This window comes from Petaurus breviceps, unplaced genomic scaffold (genome assembly GCF_028583685.1).
Source record: "Petaurus breviceps papuanus isolate PSGF00001 unplaced genomic scaffold, PetGlider_PUasm1.0 90734, whole genome shotgun sequence".
Classification (NCBI taxonomy): Eukaryota; Metazoa; Chordata; class Mammalia; order Diprotodontia; family Petauridae; genus Petaurus; species Petaurus breviceps.
Window position 1 is genome coordinate 14,193,019 of NW_027187327.1, and position 21,015 is coordinate 14,214,033.

Here is a 21,015-nt window from a genome sequence, read left to right on the forward strand (position 1 = left end):
ATTATATCTCACTACATATGTAACGTTGGAAAATTTATTTAACCATTCTGGGATTCAGTTTCTCATCTATATAAAGAAGTTAGGCTAAATGACTTTCAAGGTCCCTTTTAACTCTAAATATATCTGTAAAATGGGGATAATAATACTACCTTCCTCACAGAATTATTGATTGTGAGGCTAACATAACCAATGTATACAAGTTATCAAGTTTAAATAGGTATGCAAATGTTAGTTGTTTAATAAATAATTCTGGGCTTTTAGGACTTAGAAAGAATTCAATAATTGATATTCACAATAAGTTCCAGTTATCAAAAAAAGAAAAACCATATTTAGTATACTTTGCCCCTCAGTATCAAAGTTCAGAGGGACCTGTTAGCACTTGCAAACTGTTACCAAGATTAACAATCTGTCCTCAGCAATTAATTAGAAAGAATAATTAATTGAAATCAGAAGTTTCCAGATGGCATAGATGTACTACAAGCAATCTTTGGTACTTTCCTACCAAGCCCTGACTACCTATGTATCTTGTCAGCACAGGTACAAAAAAAAATGCTAATACTGGTTGGGGCAACAATACAAAGGATGTGTGTGTGTGTCTATGTGTCTGTGTATTGTGTGTGCATGTATGCACCTGTGCATTTGTGTCTGTACACAAAAACATAAGCAATTTTCCTCCCTTGCTTGATGTACACAAATGTTTATTCCTACTCTGGTATTCATTTGCTTCTTCATGTAGCGAACTACTTCGAGTGAGGACTCAAAGCCAGCTATTCAAAATTACTTATTCTCCACAGGTTCTAGCTAGCCAATGGTAGAATATGTTAAGAGTATACTTTGGTGATACATTAGGGCAACCTAAATAGGAAAGGACTATTTTAACTAACATCTTATCAGAGTCAACTCATATTTGTAGTAATAGAGGATGTATTTGTTTATAAAAGATCTATCAGCTAGGTAGTACAGTGGTTACAGCATTGGACTAGGAGTAACGAAGATTTGAGTTCATTTTGCTTTACTTACTGGCTGTGTGATCCCGGGCAAGTCATTTAACCAGTTTGCCTACACTGCCTCTTCTGTAAAATGGGGATAATAATAGTTTCTACCTCTCATGGTTGTTGTGAGGATAAAAACAAGATAATATTTGCAAAGGTCTGTGAAAGCCTTGAAGTACTATAAAAATGTTAGCTAATATTCTTTTTCCCACAAATACTTCAGAGATAAAATATGGCGAATATTGGCAGGATTGAAAGGGAAAAGAGGGTCCTATGTTCTTCCTCATATCATCCTAGACCTGGAATACCCATGTAGGAGAGTTTTTGAGCCCTAAATTTTTTTAACTGAAGTAACAATGTCTGAATTATGAACAAAGAGAACAAAGTAATGATATGTAATGGAGTTGTCAAAGTGTCAAAAGATGAAATGTTTAATTTAAAAAGAAGCTACCAAATTCAACCTTCTACCTAAAAAACATTAATCAGTTACAGTCTTGTTACCATGAAGTTTTCAATGATATTCCTTTTTGTGTTACTCTAAGAAAAAAGAAACTGCTTATATTGATAATGATTGCAGTAATATTAAAATGACAATTATAATCTGGATATCAGCTATATTTATGCATCATGATTCCCTCAAAGACACTGATATTTTTCCATCCAAGAATAGGTTGTATTTCAAATAGATACGGGAAAAAAAAACAATCATCCCATTCTATCTTGTAATAAAAGAAAATCACCTAATGACAGACACAGATCACATCAGCATAACTAAACAGATGATACCATGGCTGATCCAATCATTCTGCTTGTCTGAACAATGATCTCAGATCATTACATGGACAATCTAGTTGATTTCCACACAGTCAATCTTGAAGATTGTCCCAAATGCCAACTGACCAAATGGGACTGACTTGGTTTGAAAAATACACCTTCCATAGTCTGTGGCATATAATAGGTACTTAGTAGATGGTAACTGAATTAATAAAGAATAGATATTTTATTATAATAATGTCTACATTAGCAAATTACGTGTCATTTATGACAAATGTTAATGAAGGTCTTAATATCCATAAATAGATTTTATTGATATGGGTATCAGGCTTGATGCTGTGATGTACATTACAATGATTATAACTGGAAAATATCAATCAAAAGAAACTGAACTCAATCTTATTTTCATTTCACTCCATAGAAATGGGAACATACATTTTAAAATATGACACATTTGCTATTCAGCTTAGAATTATATTTCAAACCACCCTGGAATATCGGATCAATGATGGTCATGGATCTCAAGTAGCAAAGCAGCATGTACAGCTTACTGCACTTGGAATCAGGATTACCTTCACCCCTTTCTAGTTCTGTAATCATTGGTGAATCATCTAATCTCAATGAGCCTCAAGCGATTCTCTAAGACTATATACTGAAACAGGGTTGCTATCTGCATGGATGGAATGGGTCCTTGACATTGAAAATACATTTGCATAGTGTTTTAAAATTTGTCAAGAGCTCTATTTATGATATCTCATTTGATCCTCCCAACAATCCTGTGAGGGAGGTGCTATTATTATATCTGCCTTATAGATGAGGAAACAGGTTGAGAAAGATTAAGTGACTTGTTAAGATTTGAAATCAGGTCTTTCTACTCCAAGTCCACTCTTCTATCCATTGAACAATCTAGCTAGATTAATTTTATTCATTTTTAAACTGAAAAATAATCTTGCATCCTTACTGAAAATTCTATTTGGATTTTTACTGTCCATAAGTATTTTTCATTTAAATATGATGTTATTAGTCTTCTTATCACCATCAGGTAAGTACTGTAGCTTCTATTTCTTTCTATTGCAGTGGGTCTCAAACTTTTTGTTCTCAGGACCCCTTTACATTCTTAAAATTATTAAATTAAACTAATAATAATAAAGAATAAAATATTAGATTTAATAAATTAAAATTTATAATAAATTTATATATAATATGTAATAAATTTAATAAATTATATTAAATTATTAAAAACAAAGAGTTTTTGCAGTTATATCTATCAATGTTTACTCCATTAGAAATTTTGAAATGTTGGGGGCAGCTAGGTGGCGCAGTGAGGAAAGCACCAGCCCCAGAGTGAGGAGGACCTGAGTTTGGTTCCGGCCTCAGACACTTCTTTGATACTTGCTGCCTCTACAAATTTGGGAAAATAACTTAACCTGTCTGGGTATCCACTTTTTCATCTGTAAATTGAAAGATTTGGACTAAATGTTCTCTGAGGTACCTTCCAACTCTAGGTGTATGCTCCAATGACTCAAATCCAAACTCTCTGGGTGAAAGTCTTCAAATGCTCCTAATGTATCATGCATGATCTAGGGTCAATCTTCAAGAGCTCAGCTTGACCATCATTCTGTGCCTTCCCTAACTCATACCAACACACCATGTCTGATCTAAAGTGAGATTGTCCTCTGATGTAAGGGTAATCTGGCATTGACTTGATTTTACCTCCATAATCAAGTCACTTATTTCCTCTAATACTGCTTTCACCCTAGTGCAAGCCCTTATCACTTCTGGACTATTACAGTATATTGCTGGTTTTTCTATTTACCATGAGCGTTTTCCTACTCCAATCCACCTTCCACTTAGTTGTCAATTAATCTTAAAGTATGGGTCTGATCATCTTACGCCCCTTCTCAATAAACTCTAGGAGTTCCCTATCACCTCCCAGATCAAATAAAAAATTCTCTATTTTGCATTCAAAGGCCCTCATAATATGCTCACTTCACCACATCTCCATTAATCTTATATTATCTTAAATATATTGTGATCTAGTAATCCTAGCCTTCTTTCTGTTGCTTGAACAAGACACTCCATCTCCAGACTGGCTGTTTTTACGGGCTACCCCACATGACTAGAACATTCTCCCTTCTCCTCATAACCTCCTGGATTCCTTCAGGCCTCAGCTGAAATCCCACCTTCCTATTCACCCTTATTACTAGTGCCTTCTCTCCATTGATTACCTTCAATTTATCCTACACACACACACACACAGAGTCACAGAGACAGAGGGTGCTTGCATGTTGTCTCCTCCATTAGACTGTGGGTTACTTGGAAGCAAGGACTTTTACCTTTCTGTGTATCCCAACACTTAGCACAGTGCCTGGCACACAGTAGATGTTTATCAATAGACTTTTTCCCCAAGACATTGGGAAGGTTCAATTGTGCTAACTGAAGCAATGCACTGAAGATAGAATGTTCCCATCTAAGAGGCGCTGGATCATTTTGAATAGAAACAATCTCCAGCAACTGCTTTTTTTTTTTTGATGTGGTAAGCATTACAAATAATGCATGAACTTTTTCAGTTATTTTTAATTCCATTAACATTGTGAGTGTTCATCTTTCAATCATGCTAACTCTTCGTAATCCCATCTGGAGTTTTCTTAGTACAGATACAGGAGTGGTTTGCCATTTCCCTCTCCAGCTCATTATATCGATGAGGAAATTAAGGCAAAGAAAGTTAAGTTAATTGCCCTGGGTCACATAGCTAGTAAGGTTTTGAGGTCATATTTGAATTCATAAAGATAAGACATTTCTAACTTCAGTATCCACTGTACCTATTAATATTACTAATAAATATTTAAAATTATTACATTAATTCTTTTTTGGTAATATACTATAGCTTATTTCCACCTATCCACCAACCTGTGGATCATTAGGAAAATTGCATGTAAAATTTTGTTTTGCTTTGGTTTGGTTTTTCCTTTGGACTAGCTTTCTGCTTTTATTTGGTATGGAAAAGTCTCAATGAGGAAACTCCTTTTTTCAAAGCAGATCAGCAACTACTTTGCAATTTATGACCTGAGAGATTTATGTGAGACACTGAGTATTTAAGTGACACTCATCATCTCACAGTCAGTATGTGTCAGGGTCAGGACTAGTGCGCTCAACCCTCAAAGGACACAGATCTCATCCAAAGCTGATCATCTGAGTGAACAGAGAATAAGTATTTGGGCCATGAGAAGGGAATATATGAGTAAGAAGAACTAGATTAGCATGAAGAATACCACAGAAAAAATCTGTAGAGTGACTTAAAAGGCAGATTAAAACCTGACTAAGCAGAAATGAATAAGAATTCAAAGAAAAGAGGGATTTCAATGGACAAAAAAAAAACCCACTGAGGAAGATAAAGATATAACAATAAAGTTTACAAATTGGTGTGAGATGATAGTGGATGCTAAGAAGCATCCTAATGATTTAACCAATCAGTCAACAAACATTTATTAAGATTCTACTCTTCACCAGGCACTATGCCAAGCTCTAGGGATACAAAAAAATTCAAAAATGTGCTTTAAAAGCATGGACCTATTTTAATGGGGGAGAAAACAACTATGTATATATAAAATAAATAGTGTATAAGAGAGAAAGTCACAGAGGAAAGGTAGTGGAGTTGTGAGAGTGTTTGGAGCAGAGAACAGATAAAAGGCATCTTGTTGAAGAAAGAATTCTAGCTGATTCCTAAAGGAAGCCTGGTAAAACTAGGGGGTAAAGAACACGAAGGAGAGCATTCTAGGCATGGGAAACAGCCAGTGAGAGTAGGGAAATGAATCATCATGTATGAGGAAGAGAAAATGGCAGTATAGCTTGATAGTAGAGTAAATAGTGGAGAGTAAAGTATACAACTGGAAAAGTAGAAAAGAGCAAGATTTTAAAGGGCTTTAAGAGGTAAAAAAAAATAGGAATTTTATATCTGTCCTGAAGGTAATGGGGCAAGGTTATATGGGAGTGACATGGTCAAATGAGTTTTAAGATCATTTTGGGAGCTGAATGGGGGGGGGGGTGGAGTATGGAGAGATCTGAGGCAGGGATACCATTCAGAAAGTTATTGTAATAACCTAGCTATGAGGTGATGAGAGCCTACATCAAGGTGGCAACTATGTTTGTAAAGGCAAAGTGACTTTTAAGAAAAATGTTGTGAAGATAGAACTAAGATTTTTGCAATAGATTGCATATGTGGGACAAGTGAGAATGAGGAGTGGAGGATAACATTGATGTTATCCTCCACAGAAATATAAAAATTGATAAGAGGGGAAAGCTTATGGCGGGGGGAGAAGGTAATGAGTTCTGTTTTGGATATAATGTGTTTGAGATGTCTATGGGAAATTCAATTCTAGATGAGTAATATGCAATTTGATGATACAAGACTGGAAGAAAGCAAAGAGGTTAGGGATGGATTAAAATACGTAAGAATCATTCTAGTAATATGTAATAACCTCTGGAAGAGCTTTGGTTGGCCACAGATGCCATGGAAATTCTGGTTTTACCAGCTTTAGAAGGAAGGAAGTAGAGGCGGCCAGGTAGCACAGCGAGTAAGATCACTGGCTCCAGTGTCAGGGTGACCTGGGGATCGAATTCAGGCTCAGATACTTAGCACCACACCCAGACATAACTGGCCGTGTAACTTGAGCAAGTTACTTAACCCCAATTACTTAAAAAAAAAAAGGAAGGAAGCAAACTAGAAGATTTGTAGGAAAGATTTTTCTTCCACATAAAGTAGGAGTTTTAAGTAGCTCTCAAGAGAGAATGAAGAAATGCAAAGGGAGTGGTAGCAGGTGTACCTGGGCAGCAATGACTATGGCTACTAGTTGTCATGGTCTTGGCAATAGACAACCTCTAAATGGACAAGTTGTGAGTTATGTGACTCTTTTCATTGTGGGTGTTTGCTCCCCATATTTGAAAACCTGGTGTTTCTTCTAGTAGCTTGATTCCAGAAAGAAAAACACAAGAGAAGAATCAGTGTTCTTTACCCTGCCACTGTCTTAATTCCAAGAATACATGTGATATATCTAATCATATTTTTATTAAATACTTGTGGTAGACCCTGTCCTAATGTCACCTAGTGTCCCTTTATTCACACAAATACTGTCAGAGAGCTCTAGGAGCCACATAAGAATGACCTCTCCCAGTTCAGGGATGGGATCTCAACTCCTACAGTAAGAGAATTTTATTCTAACCCAGACTGTGAACATAAGCAATTTTATAACTACACTTTCAAGGAAAAAATACTATAGATTCCAGCCATTTGTAATTGAGTATTATATAAAGGTGATAAGTGAACTCATGGGAGCTAAGATCATCCAATGATATAACATAGAGGGAGAAAAGAAGAGGGCCAAGGACAGAGCTTTTGAGGACTTTCATGTAAAGGGACCCTGCCCCGCCCCAGGGGCGGAGAAGAAGACTAGTATAACCAGGAGCCCATATATGGTGACAAATGCTGTTGGGACTGATGATTGGGCGAGAAGGGTCGGGAAGGGCTATAAAGGCCCTAGGGCGGAAGTAGAGGAGAGACTCGAGACGCGAGACGCGATGTAATCAGTGGAGAATAAACACCCCCCAAAACTCCCTCCGCTCTCTGTCTGGTGATTGTTCCCCTCAAGGGGCCGGTGACGACCGAAGACCCGGATATGGGTAAGTAGAGGACCGTAGGGCAGGTGAGGATTCCACGGGCAGAGGGACCCCGGCACTTTCACAGTTAATAGATATCGTCTAGAAGATGATTCGGGAAATGAGATTGAAAAGGAATAGTCAAACAGCTAGGACAAGGACAGTAGTATTAAAAACATAGAAGAAAGACTATTCAAGAAGGTCATCAAAACTGCCAAAGTTTTCAGAGAACTCAAGAAGAATGAAGAGTGAGAAAAGACCATTTATTTGGCAATAGAAGATCAATGGTTACTTTGGGAAAAGCAATTTCAATTGATTAATATGGTCAAAGCAAGACTGTATAGATTTTAGAAGAGAGTGAGAGGAAAGAAAGAAAAGGGACTAATTATAAACAACTTTCTTAAGGTGTTAGTCAAAACATAGAGTGACCTATGACTATAGCTAGTAGAGAGAGTTGGATCAAGTGAGGGTTTCACTTTGCTTTTAAGGATCAGGGGAAGATATGAGAGTGTTTCTAAGTGACAGGGACACAGCCAGAGGATAGGGAGAAATTGGAAATTAGTGAGAGCCTGGGCATAATCAAGGGGGCAATCAGCTAGAGAAGATGGGATGGAATGGAGTGCACATAGAGAGCCTCCTCAAGAATGGGAAAGGTCATCTCCCCATTTGAGCCAGGGGTAAAGTAAGAAATATTGGGAGAATACATATGAGTGATGTGAGGAGGGGAGAAATGGGAATTTACTGGAAATGGACTTATGTTTTTTAGTAAATTATGAGACAAAATTTTCATCTGAAGGGGGGAGTGAAATCCAATGGGAGGTCTGGATAAAACAAATATATAACAAAGATTTGAAATAGCTGACATAGTGAATGGAGCAGTGAATCAATTAAGGAGATATAAAAAGATTACCCACTTGAGATTATGGAACATAAATTTTAGTAGATATAGCAAGATTTAGTGATTTCTCTAGTTCCATTCAGCAGCACATGAATAGGAAGGAAAGCAGTGGATGATGGGAAAAACTCAAGATTGGAGCATGGCAATGCATGATTGGCAAAAGAATAAGGAGATAAGAGACTTGAGTGTGGATCACAGTGTTGAATTGAACTGATTTTTCAAAAAGTCAAGGTAAAGTAAGGGAGGAAAGCCAGTATAAAAAAAAACACTCAAAGAATGATATAAAAATAAAATATAAATTAGAGATCTTATGAAAAAATAATTAATTGTTCATAAAATAATGGATAATTTCAATATTTTATTAAAGCTCTCTCCAAAAGAGTCAGTACTTTGAAAAATAAAATAATGGAATTAGAATATAAAAATGCATAAAAGGAAAAATTAATTGAGCAAAATTGAAGATAAGATTGAAAGTACATATGATTACTTAACCCCAATTGCTTAGGGACAGCCAGGTGGCACAGTGAGTAAGAGCACCGGCCCCAGGGTCAGGAGACCTGGAATTGGTTCTGGCCTCAGATACTTGGCACCCACACAAAAATAACTGGCAGTGTAACTTTGAGTAAGTTATTTAACCCCGACTGCTTTAAAAAAAAAAAGTACATATGAGAGTAATACTGAATTTATACATAGGATTTGATGAAATAATCTGTTTCAGAAAAATATCAGAAAGAGAAAAACATACTTTGATAAATCACAAAGAAAGATTGCTCAGAATTTAGCAGAAGGGAAAGCACAGTTTAAGAATTCACAGAACACTAAAAGAAAGAATCTCCAAATCCAACTCACCAAAAAATGTCACAATAAAGCTTCAGGGAGAGTACAAAACAACATTTTTTTTTCAGGAAGCAAAACTTTTAACAAAGGACAAATAGTCAGAATCACATATTACTCTTTTGTTGTTGTTTTTGGTTTTGCTTTTTGGAGGGGGAAAAGTGTGGCAATTGGGGTTAAGTGAGGCCGGATTTGAACTCAGATCCTCCTGACTCCAGGGTCACTGTGCCACCTACACGTCTCTTATTACTCCTTTTTAAAGAGAATTAAAAAAATGGAAATATAGTATTCTGGAAAGTAAAAATCAGTTGGTACATCAAAAATAACATCCTACAAAACAACTCAATTATCAAACAAAATAATTCAACATTCAATAAAAAGGAAGAATTTGGATGATTCCTCCAAAATTACGTAGAAGCAATAAGATATTTAATATACCAACTGACCAAAGAAATGACAGATAAAAATTTCAAATAGCAATTAAAGCCTAAGAAATACAATGTTTGTTTTCTATATTAAAGGCTAGGCATGTCCATGACTAGTGGATGAAGGAGTAATTTTGTTTGGTTGAGGGGAGTTTTTTTTTTTAAGTTTACATTTTCTCAGATGCAATGAGTATGAAGGAACATCAATGTTCAAAATAATTTAAGCAGGGAAAAATAGGGGTTAATCAGTAAGAGAACAGGAAGATCTAAAGAATTACTATTTCAGAGACAAAAGATCACATTCATATCTTATCAGAAAATACAAAGGAATTCAACTTTGAAAGAAAGAGAAGTGGGACAGGGCTTTCCAGGAAGAGACTACTCAGAACTTAAGAGGAGACAAAGTTAAAAGATTGTTGGGAAAACTGAATTTGACAGATCTATTTTGACTTATAAGTGAGCACACTGAGAATACATATATTTTCAGCATAACACATTACCTTTACAAAATCTTTTCATGTATTAATGCATAAAAGAATAATAAACAAATAAAATATAAGGAATAATAAGTTTATTTACAGATCATTATGTAATAAAATAACAATTAATAAAGGAAACATAAGCAAAAGAAGTACAGAGCTTAAATGATTAGATCAACATTTATATCTCACAACTTGTATTGACAAAAACAGAAAAAGAAATCACAAGACATTTATTTAGCTCCTTTAATGTGAGAAGAAATTTACCAATCTTTAAGGATACAAAGACAAATAAAAATTGGTCCCTGTTCACAATGAGCTGACATTTTAATGAGGTAAATTATATTCTATAAGACACATGTAAAGATGTGTATACATGTATAAGTGCATGTGTGTATATATGATATATACACATGAATACACATATGTATAATACAAAGCATTTATAAGTAATGTTGAAGGAAAAAGGGAATCACACTAATGGCTATGGGTATCAAATAACTCTCTTACATGTGGCACTTGGGTTTCTAAAAAAGTAGAGGTGAGGAGAGAAAACATTTCAGGAATGGGGGACAGTCAGTGAAAAGGCATGGGACAGGAGATAAAGTATTTTGTGCGAAGAGTAAATAGGACAGTCTGACAAGACTATGGAGCATATGGAAGGAAATAAGGAATTTGTGAGAAGATTGGAGAGGAAGGAAGAGTCTCACTCAGGAAGAGTATGTAAGGGGAAAAAGAGGATTTTACAATTTGATCCTGATGGCATTAGGAAGCCATTAAAATTTGTTGAGGGGGAGGAGGGAGAGGTTACATAATCTGATGTGTGCTTGTTGAAAATCACCTTGGCAGTTATGTGAAAGATAGATTGGAATACAGAGAATAATGAATCAAGCATGTAATTTAAAATTAAAAAATAAACACATTGCCAATCTCAAAATAGTGTAAAAGAAAAAATACTAAAAATTGAAGAGTAAATAGAAAATATTTAATTTTTAGAAAAAACAGAAATTAAAATGAAGCTACCTTTTTGAAAAGATTAATAGAAGCAATAAACTGTCCACTATTTTTATCAAGACAAAGATAGTGAAAAATCAAATAACTAAAGTAAAATATACACAGTAAGACTTTATAATAAACAAACAAGATAAAATAATTATCAAGACCTATCATACACAATTATAGACTAGCAAAACTGAGAATTAAAAAAAAAGAATGCGTAGGAACAAAAATGTAAAATAGCCAAAATTACAAAAAATAAAAGAAACAAAGATTTTTAAACATACCAATCTTAAGAAATGAAATCAAGGGGCGGCCAGGTGGCTCAGCGAGTGAGAGCACCGGTTCCAGTGTTGGGGACGATCTGGAGATCGAATCCCGGGCTCAGACACTCAGCGCCACACCCAGAAATAACTGGCCTTGTAGCCTTGAGCAAGTTACTTAACCCCAATTGCTTAAAAAAAAAAAAAATGAAATCAAAAAGCAATAAGTGAACTGTCAAAGTAGGGGTGGGGGCAATCATGGCAACATGAATTTCACATGTAAATAAATTCTTCCCAATATTTAAAGAGCAATTAATATTAAAAATTATCAAAGCAAAAGACAAAAGTAACTCTATCAAATTCTTTTTTCATTATACAACTATAGTCTTGATACTCCAAAAAATGAAGGTAAATGCAAAGAGACAAATTTCCCTAATTAATATTGATATAAAAAATTTTAATAAATCCTTCCAGCAGAGTATAATAAGCAGTCTATCCAGAGAAATATCACTAAGACCTAGTTAAATTCATTATGAGGATGCAACCATGGTCCAAAATTTGGAAAAAAATGAACATAAATTTATCTTACAAACAAATGATTATTTCAATAGACACAGAGAAATCTTTTTATGAAATGCAGTACTCTCATGCTAAAAATCCTAAAAATATTTATATGGAAGAACTATTCTTTCACACAACAATTAATATATTTCTAAAACCAAGAGCTAGCAAAGGAAAAATTCTAGCTGCTTTCCAGAACAACCAGGGGTAATGAAATGATGCTCCCGTCCCCATCTCCATTATTATTATTTGGTACTAAAAATGGTAGATATCATAATACGCCAAGAAAACAAAATTAAATTATATATGTTAGTAAACATATGTAATAGACCCCATGATCTCCCTAGCACACTTTGGAACTTTTACTTATTGTTTTATAGTCATATTAAATATGCCCTAGGAAATGGGATTGGTGAAACACTAAATTTATAAACTCATTTGGGTGGTATCATCATTTTTATCAAATTGTCACAGTCCAACTCTGAACAGTGATTATCTCTCCAATTCAGCTTTTCTAGAGTTGTAAAAATTGCCTAAGAAATCAAATGACTTGCTCAGGCTCACTAAGTCAGTATATGTCAGAAGCAGGAATGGAAAGTAGGTTTTTCTGGCTTTGAAGCCAGCTCTCTATCCACTATGCCATGCTGTTTCTTATTAGAAAAAAAGGGGGAAAAGCACACTTATTTGCAGATGACATGATGCAAAACTTAGAAAACTCAAAGGAAACAGCAGAAAAAATAAAGGTGATTGAAAGCTTTAATAAAGTAGTAGGATAAAATTTAACCCACAAAATCATCACGGTTTCCATACAGCTAACAAAAACTAGGAATAAATTAAATAAAATTCACTCAAAAGAATTACAAAATGAATAAAATATCTGGGAGATAATCTACCACTCAGACATAAGATTTATATAGATACTATTACAAAGTACACTCTAGAAAAATAAAGGAACCTCAGAATAACTAGAGAGTCACTGCTCAGAATTGGACTGTGCCAATATGATCAAAATTATGACACTACCTAAATTAATTTTAGAAATTTAGTACTTCACGAATCACATTACCAAGGGAATAGTTTATAAGACTCTACAAAATAATAACACTATTATTTGGAGGAATCAAGGTCTAAAATATTGAGGGAAATAAGAGAAAAAGTAAAAACAAAGAGGACAAAAGCTAATGAAATCTCAACATATATTATACAAACATAGTCATCAAAGCTATATGCTAGAAGTTAAAAACCAGAAAAGTAGATCAGGGCAATAAATTAGATAAGCAAGGAACAAAAAGTCATAGAGTACAGTCATCAAACATATAAGTACATCAATTGTTGGGGTATTGAACCACTAGACAAACTCAAAAGCAGTTTTGTAGAAATTAGATTTAAAGCAATAGCTTACATTGCTTGTCACAATAAAATACAAAATGGAAAAATCATCTAAATAGAAAGGTAACATTAAAAATAGAAGAGAATGTTAGACCATATCTTTCACAGAAACAGTTAATAGAGAGTATTCTTAGCAATGAAGGGAGGGAAGCTATAATTTATAAAAGACAGTTTTGATTACATAAAATTAAAACACTTGCATAAATCAAGTCAATGAATAAAGAATAGGCACATTGTTAATAGAGATAATATTCACATCATTTGATAAAAGCTCACTGATAAAAACCAAATATTCCAAGATTTCTACATTAGGAAATACACTTGATATAAAAACAAAACATATCAATTTTTTATTTTTTAAAGACAAACTTAGCTAAATTATTCAGAGCCTCTGGATTTCAGTACCGGATACACAAACCAAGATAGTAAAAGACTGAAACAAAGGTTGAATACATATGAAAACATTCATAGCAACCTTATATGTGGTAGCAAAAAATGAGAACAAAATAGGAATGCATCAATTGGTGAATGGCTGAAAAATTGTGAAATATGAATCTAATGAAATATTATGCAGTAAGTAATTATCTGAAATTCTTTAGAACATAAACTCATTGATAAAAATATTACAGAAAATGAGAGTAGGAGGTTATGAACAGCCTTCATAAAACAATAGATGGAAAAGTGAGAAATCAGTAGGAGAAATAAGTATTTTTTTTAGCTTGGCAGCAGAATAAAATAAATAAAATAACCCTGAAAGCATTTTAAGATGAGTCAATGAAAAAAAAAATACATTTATTAAGTTGTTACTATGAGCCTGTGTTAGTACTATGTTAAGTATTGTAAATTCAAATAGAAAAGGGAGAGTCCCTATCCTAGGGCAAGTATACATATTAATTGGAGGAGGCAGCACATGTAAAGCAGCTAGGTGGTACCATGGACAAGTAAACTTGGGACTCTTGAAGACCTGAGTTCATACCTTGTCTCAGCTATGTTAGCCTTTCTTAGCCTGTAAAGTCAGATTACATACCTATTAAGAGTTTTTGGGAAGATCAAATGAAATGATAAGTATACAGTGTTTGCAAACCTTAAAGTACTATATGAAGGCTAGCTATTAGTATGAATTCAGCTATAGGGTGAATGGAAACCAGATGGACAACAGATAAAAGTGGTAAGAAAAATCTGTAAAGATTTTTAAATCAATTTACCATCAGTAATAATATTTGAACTCTAACATCACAGTTCTGGATGTGTTTCTTGGGAAGGTAGAAAAGATATTGGAGAACAGTGAATGAAAAACAAAACAAAACCCCAAACCTAGACAAGATCAAGCATATAGAGGCAGATAGATACTGCCTATGACACAATTCTGAGATCATTAAAGGACCGACAATGATGTGAAAAATATAGAATCATAATATTCCCTCCCCCTAAAAGTGGCAGTCTAAAGAACATTAATAACTACTTAATCATAAACCCATAATTCTATCCACATAAAACATTATGGAAATAAATTATACATGCAAGAGGGTATTAGAAAGAACAAGCAAACTTCAATAGGTGATGTGTATGTGTGTGTGTTTGTGAAATTTATTTATTTATCTTCATTAAATGGAGTGTCATAGAGCAGAGGGGATCAAACACATGACCTGAAGACACCATGTGGCCCACAATACTCCACAGTATGTCCTGAACCAGACTAAAATGTAATTTGGAAATACTTAACAAAATGAATAAAATACAATAAAATATATAAAATATTAATATTTAGTCTTCTAAGTCAACATAAGGCAGGCAAGCATCCTCATGCACAATTTAGTGGTCACCATTTCTTTTAAAATTTGACACCACTAATGTAGAGAATACAAAATCCCTCTTTACTTAGTTTGTGGAGTATGAAAAACATTTTATTTAGAAGAGCAGAACACAACTTTAGAGGCTTTTCTTCAATATATTTTCAAGCATATATCAAAACAATGTTAAATTCCTTGGCATAACAGAGATAATCATGTTCCACCATCCTCTGAGATCAAGCAAGGCTCAAAACAGGTGCCTTATACTGGTTGCCACCCTGGTGCAAGTTTTTGTTTCCTCTTGTTTTGGACTATTGAAATAGCCTTCTGGTTGGTTTACCCATCTTGTCTTCCCTAACATCAACAGATCCTTCCCTCAGAAATCAAGATGATTTTTCTAAAGCACAGGTTACCCCCCAATCAATAAATTTAAATGTATCTCCATTACCACTGGGACTATATGTAAAATGCTCTATTCTGATTCTTAAAACTCAAATGTAGTATTTTATTTATCCCTTTTAAAGTTCATCTTACTAGCTTTAGTCCATCATCCTAGCTTGTCAAAATCTTTTTGAAGAGTGAATTGTTTGTTTGGGTTATTTGTCTGTCTCTGGACTGTTCCATCTATAAATTTGATGAGCATAGCATCCATACCTTCACTTTAATCATAAATAATAGTGTTGAACAGCATAAAGTCAAGGGGACATATCATTAGAGACCTCCCTACAGGTTGACCTTGAGGCATTAATCACTAATCCTCCTGTCTGGTCATTCATTTAGATGTTCTACTCCTGCCTTGATACTATAACCCATCCTTGCTCAAACTCAGCCTTTCCCCCTATTTAAACCATGCATCTGGCAAGTCAAAATCCATATTAGAAAAGTAAGAGTTACTCCTTCCTTATGCACAGTAGGTACTCAGAAAAGACTTGTTGATGATTTAAATTTTTGAGATTAGTGGGAGCCAGCTTCAGAAAATATACTTTCATATAGTTATAGTTCTGATTGAGACAGAAACTTGTAATTAGCCAGTGAAGCAAAAAAATCTTTAGACTATAATCATAAATAAAACACAGTAAATTAAGCTATTAGTTATTTTTGTTTCTGTTGATTTGAGTCAGCTTAGTTTATACACTAAAAAAGAGAAGAATATTGAAAAATTACTGCAATCTCCAAATGGAAAACTCAGGGTAGGTGAGCTATTGTACTAAATTTATACTTTCTTGGAAGACAGAAAAGGTGCTGCTATGAGTCAGAATACTACAACCAATGACTGCTCCCAAGTTAATAATGTTGCCTTAGAAAAAGCATTAAGAACTGTGGAAACATCTGAAAGGTACAATAGATGCTAAAGACTTCTCATTCTATTAGTCATAATCTATTGACTAAGGTAACCACTTTATTTTAATGTTAAAAAAGTCAAGGCCTGAAACCAATCTGAAATTCATCAAAGTGCCTCTTATCTACAGGATGTAAATTTATCTCTTAGACATTCATCACACTATACCTAAAAGATATAGTACTTTCATGGTACAATTGGATGAAATTCAACTAAGTAAGACTCTATCCACACTTTCAATTCCATAATTCAATTTAGAATTTATTATGCATTAATTATGTGCCAGATGCTGGGGACATAAATATAAACCATAATATGAGTATTTGCCCTCAAAAAGCTTACAGTTTCCTTGGAAAGTAAGGAACATGTACAAAGATTAGTAAAGTAAAAGGTAAAATATGATGGGGAGAATGGAAACATCTAGACTAAACGCACTAGAAAAATCTTAAGGTGGAAAGAATACCTTCTGTTAGGGAGCTGTGAGGGGGAAGGGAAAATAAGGAGCAGGATTTGGCTTCACAGAGATTATGACCCCTGGGCTGATCCATCAAGACAGAAAAGGATTCTGGAAATTGGAAATAAGGGCTTTCCAGCATGCAGGACTGACTATGTGAATGTTCAGAGGAAGAAGACAGGTTTTCAAATATGGGGAACAGCAAAGAGTCAAGCTTGGCTAGAGGGTAGGGTACATGAAATGCACTAATGTGACACAACATTTTATACAAAATGATTAGCTCATCCTCTATCTGGACATTTCTTTTAGTATATATGGTGAGTCAAGGGGAGGGGAGGGAGATTTGAATCAGTCTTAAGAAAGAACTTAAGTTTGCCTTGATTAACCAGACTATGCCCAAGATGAAAATGTTCTTTCTTGGATGTGATTGTACAGATCCCATCTATCTAATCTAATCTGTCTATCCAACTGTCTGTCTATCTATCTATCTATCTATCTATCTATCTATCTATCTATCTATCTATCTTCTATACATGAAAGATAGATATAAATAGGCACACATACACATGTGTGCATATATATATATATATATATATCTACAAATATGCATGTGTTTATAATTGAGCAATAATTAGTTGGATTTTAAATAAATTTATAAACACACTGACCTCAACTCTTTTCTCTGCCCTTATAAAATGAAGTCAAATGTCCCTAAATTTATCTGGACATAGAAAACTGGCAAGATGTTTTTTTTTTGAAGGACTATGAACATATTTGCTTGTGTCTTTTTAAAATTCTAAGAGTTTGGCTGAAGAAGAACAAAAGCAAAAAGGTACCACTAACATGGGCTAAGTCAGTTTCTGTTTCCTTCCCAACATTCATTATTCCTCTCTGGTAGGAAGTTCTCCTGGGGAACATTGCATAAACAATAACGTTTGCAAGTTTTAAAAATTTATGCAACTCATCAAATTGAAAAAGTCTGTAATGTTCTTGCATTTTAACGGCACCACATAGCCTTGTTGAATCTCAAAGGTTGGAAGCAGCCTCAGAGGGAATCTCAAATAATATCCCACATCAATGAATAGCCCAAAGATACTGCAGCATAAAGTTACCAACCATTATGATTATTCATGGCAGTTATAAAATTAGGGAAATATTGGCCAAACTTTATACATGGAAATCAATCTGCTTATGGTCATATCCACCATATGAATGTGTCCACACGTCAGAACATAAGCCATCATTCACAGGGAAGAATAGTACATGACGTCTCATTCTGAGTCAATCCAAAACAAGAGTATTATACTTTCTCTCATTCTCAATTTAGTTCCCCCAAATTCATTAGATACAAATCACATAAAAAGATCAATATTCACATTGGTCAGAGGAGGACAAGTAACATAAATGAATATAATATTCCTGATCTTTATCAACTACCATTCATTAACCTTTGTGAAGTTTTACACAAGGTCACCTAAAAATTCCTGCTATCTCACTGAGAAATAGATTTCATTAATTTAGCCAATTTAATGCTAACAAGTACCTTAAAAGAATGTAGTTTATTCCTAAACCACAATATCAGGGAAAGTATCTAAAACAATCTTTCAATCTCTTTGAAGGGGCTTAATTAACGCTACTGCTCTTTCTTAAACTGTTTCCAATCCTTAATGTGTCATCAGGAGCCATTTTGAAAATTATATATTGAAAATAATGCTGAAAGCTGTTCTAGGGCACTTCTTTGCAGTACCCACTGTACTTGGGAGCTCAGATAGCTCGTGTACCTGGCAGACCTTCAGGAATATGTCCTGTGGCCTTCTTTTTGCATCCATTGCCCAATTCATCTGCGGCACTTCCCATGATGCCATCTCTCCATTCTTATTCAGTGCAGTAAAGCTTCATGGTGCCCTCAAGACATAGTCAAATTCTTTAAAATAAATTAATTGGTTTCACAGTTATAATGGGGCCAATATACTTGGTAGCTTAGTTGAAAGAGATATTATCAAGACCTTGTCCTTCCTGGTAAAGAAACAAGAATCAACCGTACATTTTTTTTCAATAAGAAAATCTGGAAGGGCTTCCACACTTGTAAGCAACATTGACACTTACTACTCAAACATTACCTTCTGGCGGCCTTGAATACTTTGGAAAATATCATTTTATTTATTCATAATTAAATTTCCCTGTGAGGAAACTAGAAAGGATTATTCACATTTTGTAGAGAAGACCAAATGAGCTTTCATTATGCATTCAAGGCTTAACAGAAAAGGCAAACTCTTTCATTTTTGTCTGTCTCTTTATCTTTCTTGTCTGCATCTGTGTCTCTGTGTCTCTTCTGTCTGTCTGTCTCTCTCTCTCTAGCTCTCCTCTCCACCCCTCCCCCGGCCCCCCTCTGCCTTCCAGGACCTTCCATCTCCTCTCTTTCCCTTTACCTCTTTATGAGAACACTTTATTTCTGTGGATGAGACAACTCCAGATTCACAGTCATGAGAAGGATAGGCATTTATGGGGCAGAGCTCTAAAATAAGGATATTTTAGTTAGGAGACACAAGGCCTCTGCAGCTTTTGTTTAAATACTTCAGAGAGAGGAATGTTTTCCTGCATCAGAGTCTCTACAAAGGATGTGACTTTCTATTTTGAGATACAGTTCTGAAAGCTATGAACTCCAGGATGTTAGAGAAAATGCAGTGTCCACTGACTGCCTTTAGGTAAACAGATGAGCATATTCACATAGTCTTTCTGAATTATTTCTACATTTTTTGTCTATCTGGAGGATATAGATATTTAAAGTCTAAAAAGATGCCAGCAGAGATTTAAATCTGATTATGCATTTTCTAAGTGTATATTGTTTAACCTGAAAAAATGTAAATCTATATTGGCATCATTTTAGACTTTCATCTATATCTGTACTTATTAATGCAGTTGATACCATGCATTTGAATATCCCATAATTTTATCAAGATGCCAAAATTTTGCAAAATGACAACACATTTATTAAATTACAGCTTTAAAAAGAAAAGAAAGAAAAACAATCCTTATTCTCTTCTCATAGTGGAAATTTATTCCTGTAGGGAAGTTCAGCATTCCATTGCTATAAACTACCCAGAAAACAGTTAAAAATAATAGATTCAACTCATTTCCCATTTAACCATAATGTCAATATGACAGTTTGGTTTACCTGCTCCTGCGTGCAATGTTTGAAGGAGGAGAAACTGCAGAAAGCCGGCAAACATACCAGTAGCATCAGAGTGGTGAAATCAAGGATGGTCCCTTCCCAGATTCCAGCTAGCAAAAGTAGCAAACTCACAACACAATCAAAATCCCCTGGAATGCCAAGGAGATAGAAGAGAAAAGTCTCCGTGGTCCTCGCATTCTAAATCCACCCCCACCCCCCAAGTCTGCAGTGTCCAATATTATACAACGGTGACACCAAACAGGGCCAGAAGTGCTGCTCTCATCAAAACAAATCTCTGCAGTGCCCTGCTCTCATTGATTACTGCATTAATCTATAGTGCTCAGTGCTATGCTAAAAAGGTTGATCCCACAAACATTAATGGTTTGAGAAGTCCAGCATTAACCAAGTCCTAAAGAGAAATGCAGAGAGAGGCTCTGAAGGCAGTGGGGAATAAATGCTACAGTCCCTTAAACCTGACACAGGAGAAAAACAGGAAGCACACACACACACACACACACACACACACACAGAGGCTCTGGAACCTACGCATTATTCATTTCCAGTGATATTTCTCAGGCTGATTTATGGGTGGGCTATGGTAAATAAAGTCAATTAAACCTCAAAACTACTGGAGAGCAAGGAAGAACTTACCTTAGATGATTGGGTCCCATTACTTTACCCCTTGGCTGTTTCAGTCAGTCCTGCTAACCAAGGGCTGTTCTGCTGCTTTCAGATCAGAAGGATCTCCCCCTACCTGATGGCAACAACTGGCACCAAGGCAAACAGCAAGCACTAACTGAGTGCCCACAGAAGACTGCTAGGATGGTGCAGCAATATTCATTTTCAGTTCCAGAGTCATCAGCTGACTAATGCACACTCAGGCTATGAGTTGTGGTGGCAGCTCATCCCAAGAGGGCAATGATACTGAGCCCCACCAGAACTTGGCCACAATGCAAAGAAAACAGGGAGATGGGAAATTCCTAAGACACTGGGGTTT

At 35.0% G+C, this 21,015-nt stretch overlaps 1 protein-coding gene across 10 annotated transcripts in view; it reads right to left on the minus strand.

Annotated features, from left to right (window-relative positions):
• RIMS1 (regulating synaptic membrane exocytosis 1) overlaps nt 1-21,015 on the minus strand; it is a 412,074-nt gene that overhangs the window by 262,764 nt on the left and 128,295 nt on the right. The window contains exon 1 of one of the 10 annotated variants that reach the window (XM_069067041.1): nt 20,022-20,465. The exons of the other annotated variants lie outside the window; for them this stretch is intronic. Within the exon in view, the coding sequence (XP_068923142.1) occupies nt 20,022-20,076 (55 nt within the window). The 5' untranslated portion in view covers nt 20,077-20,465. Of the gene's footprint in view, nt 1-20,021; nt 20,466-21,015 lie in introns of those variants that run through there. 10 annotated transcript variants of the gene reach the window in all.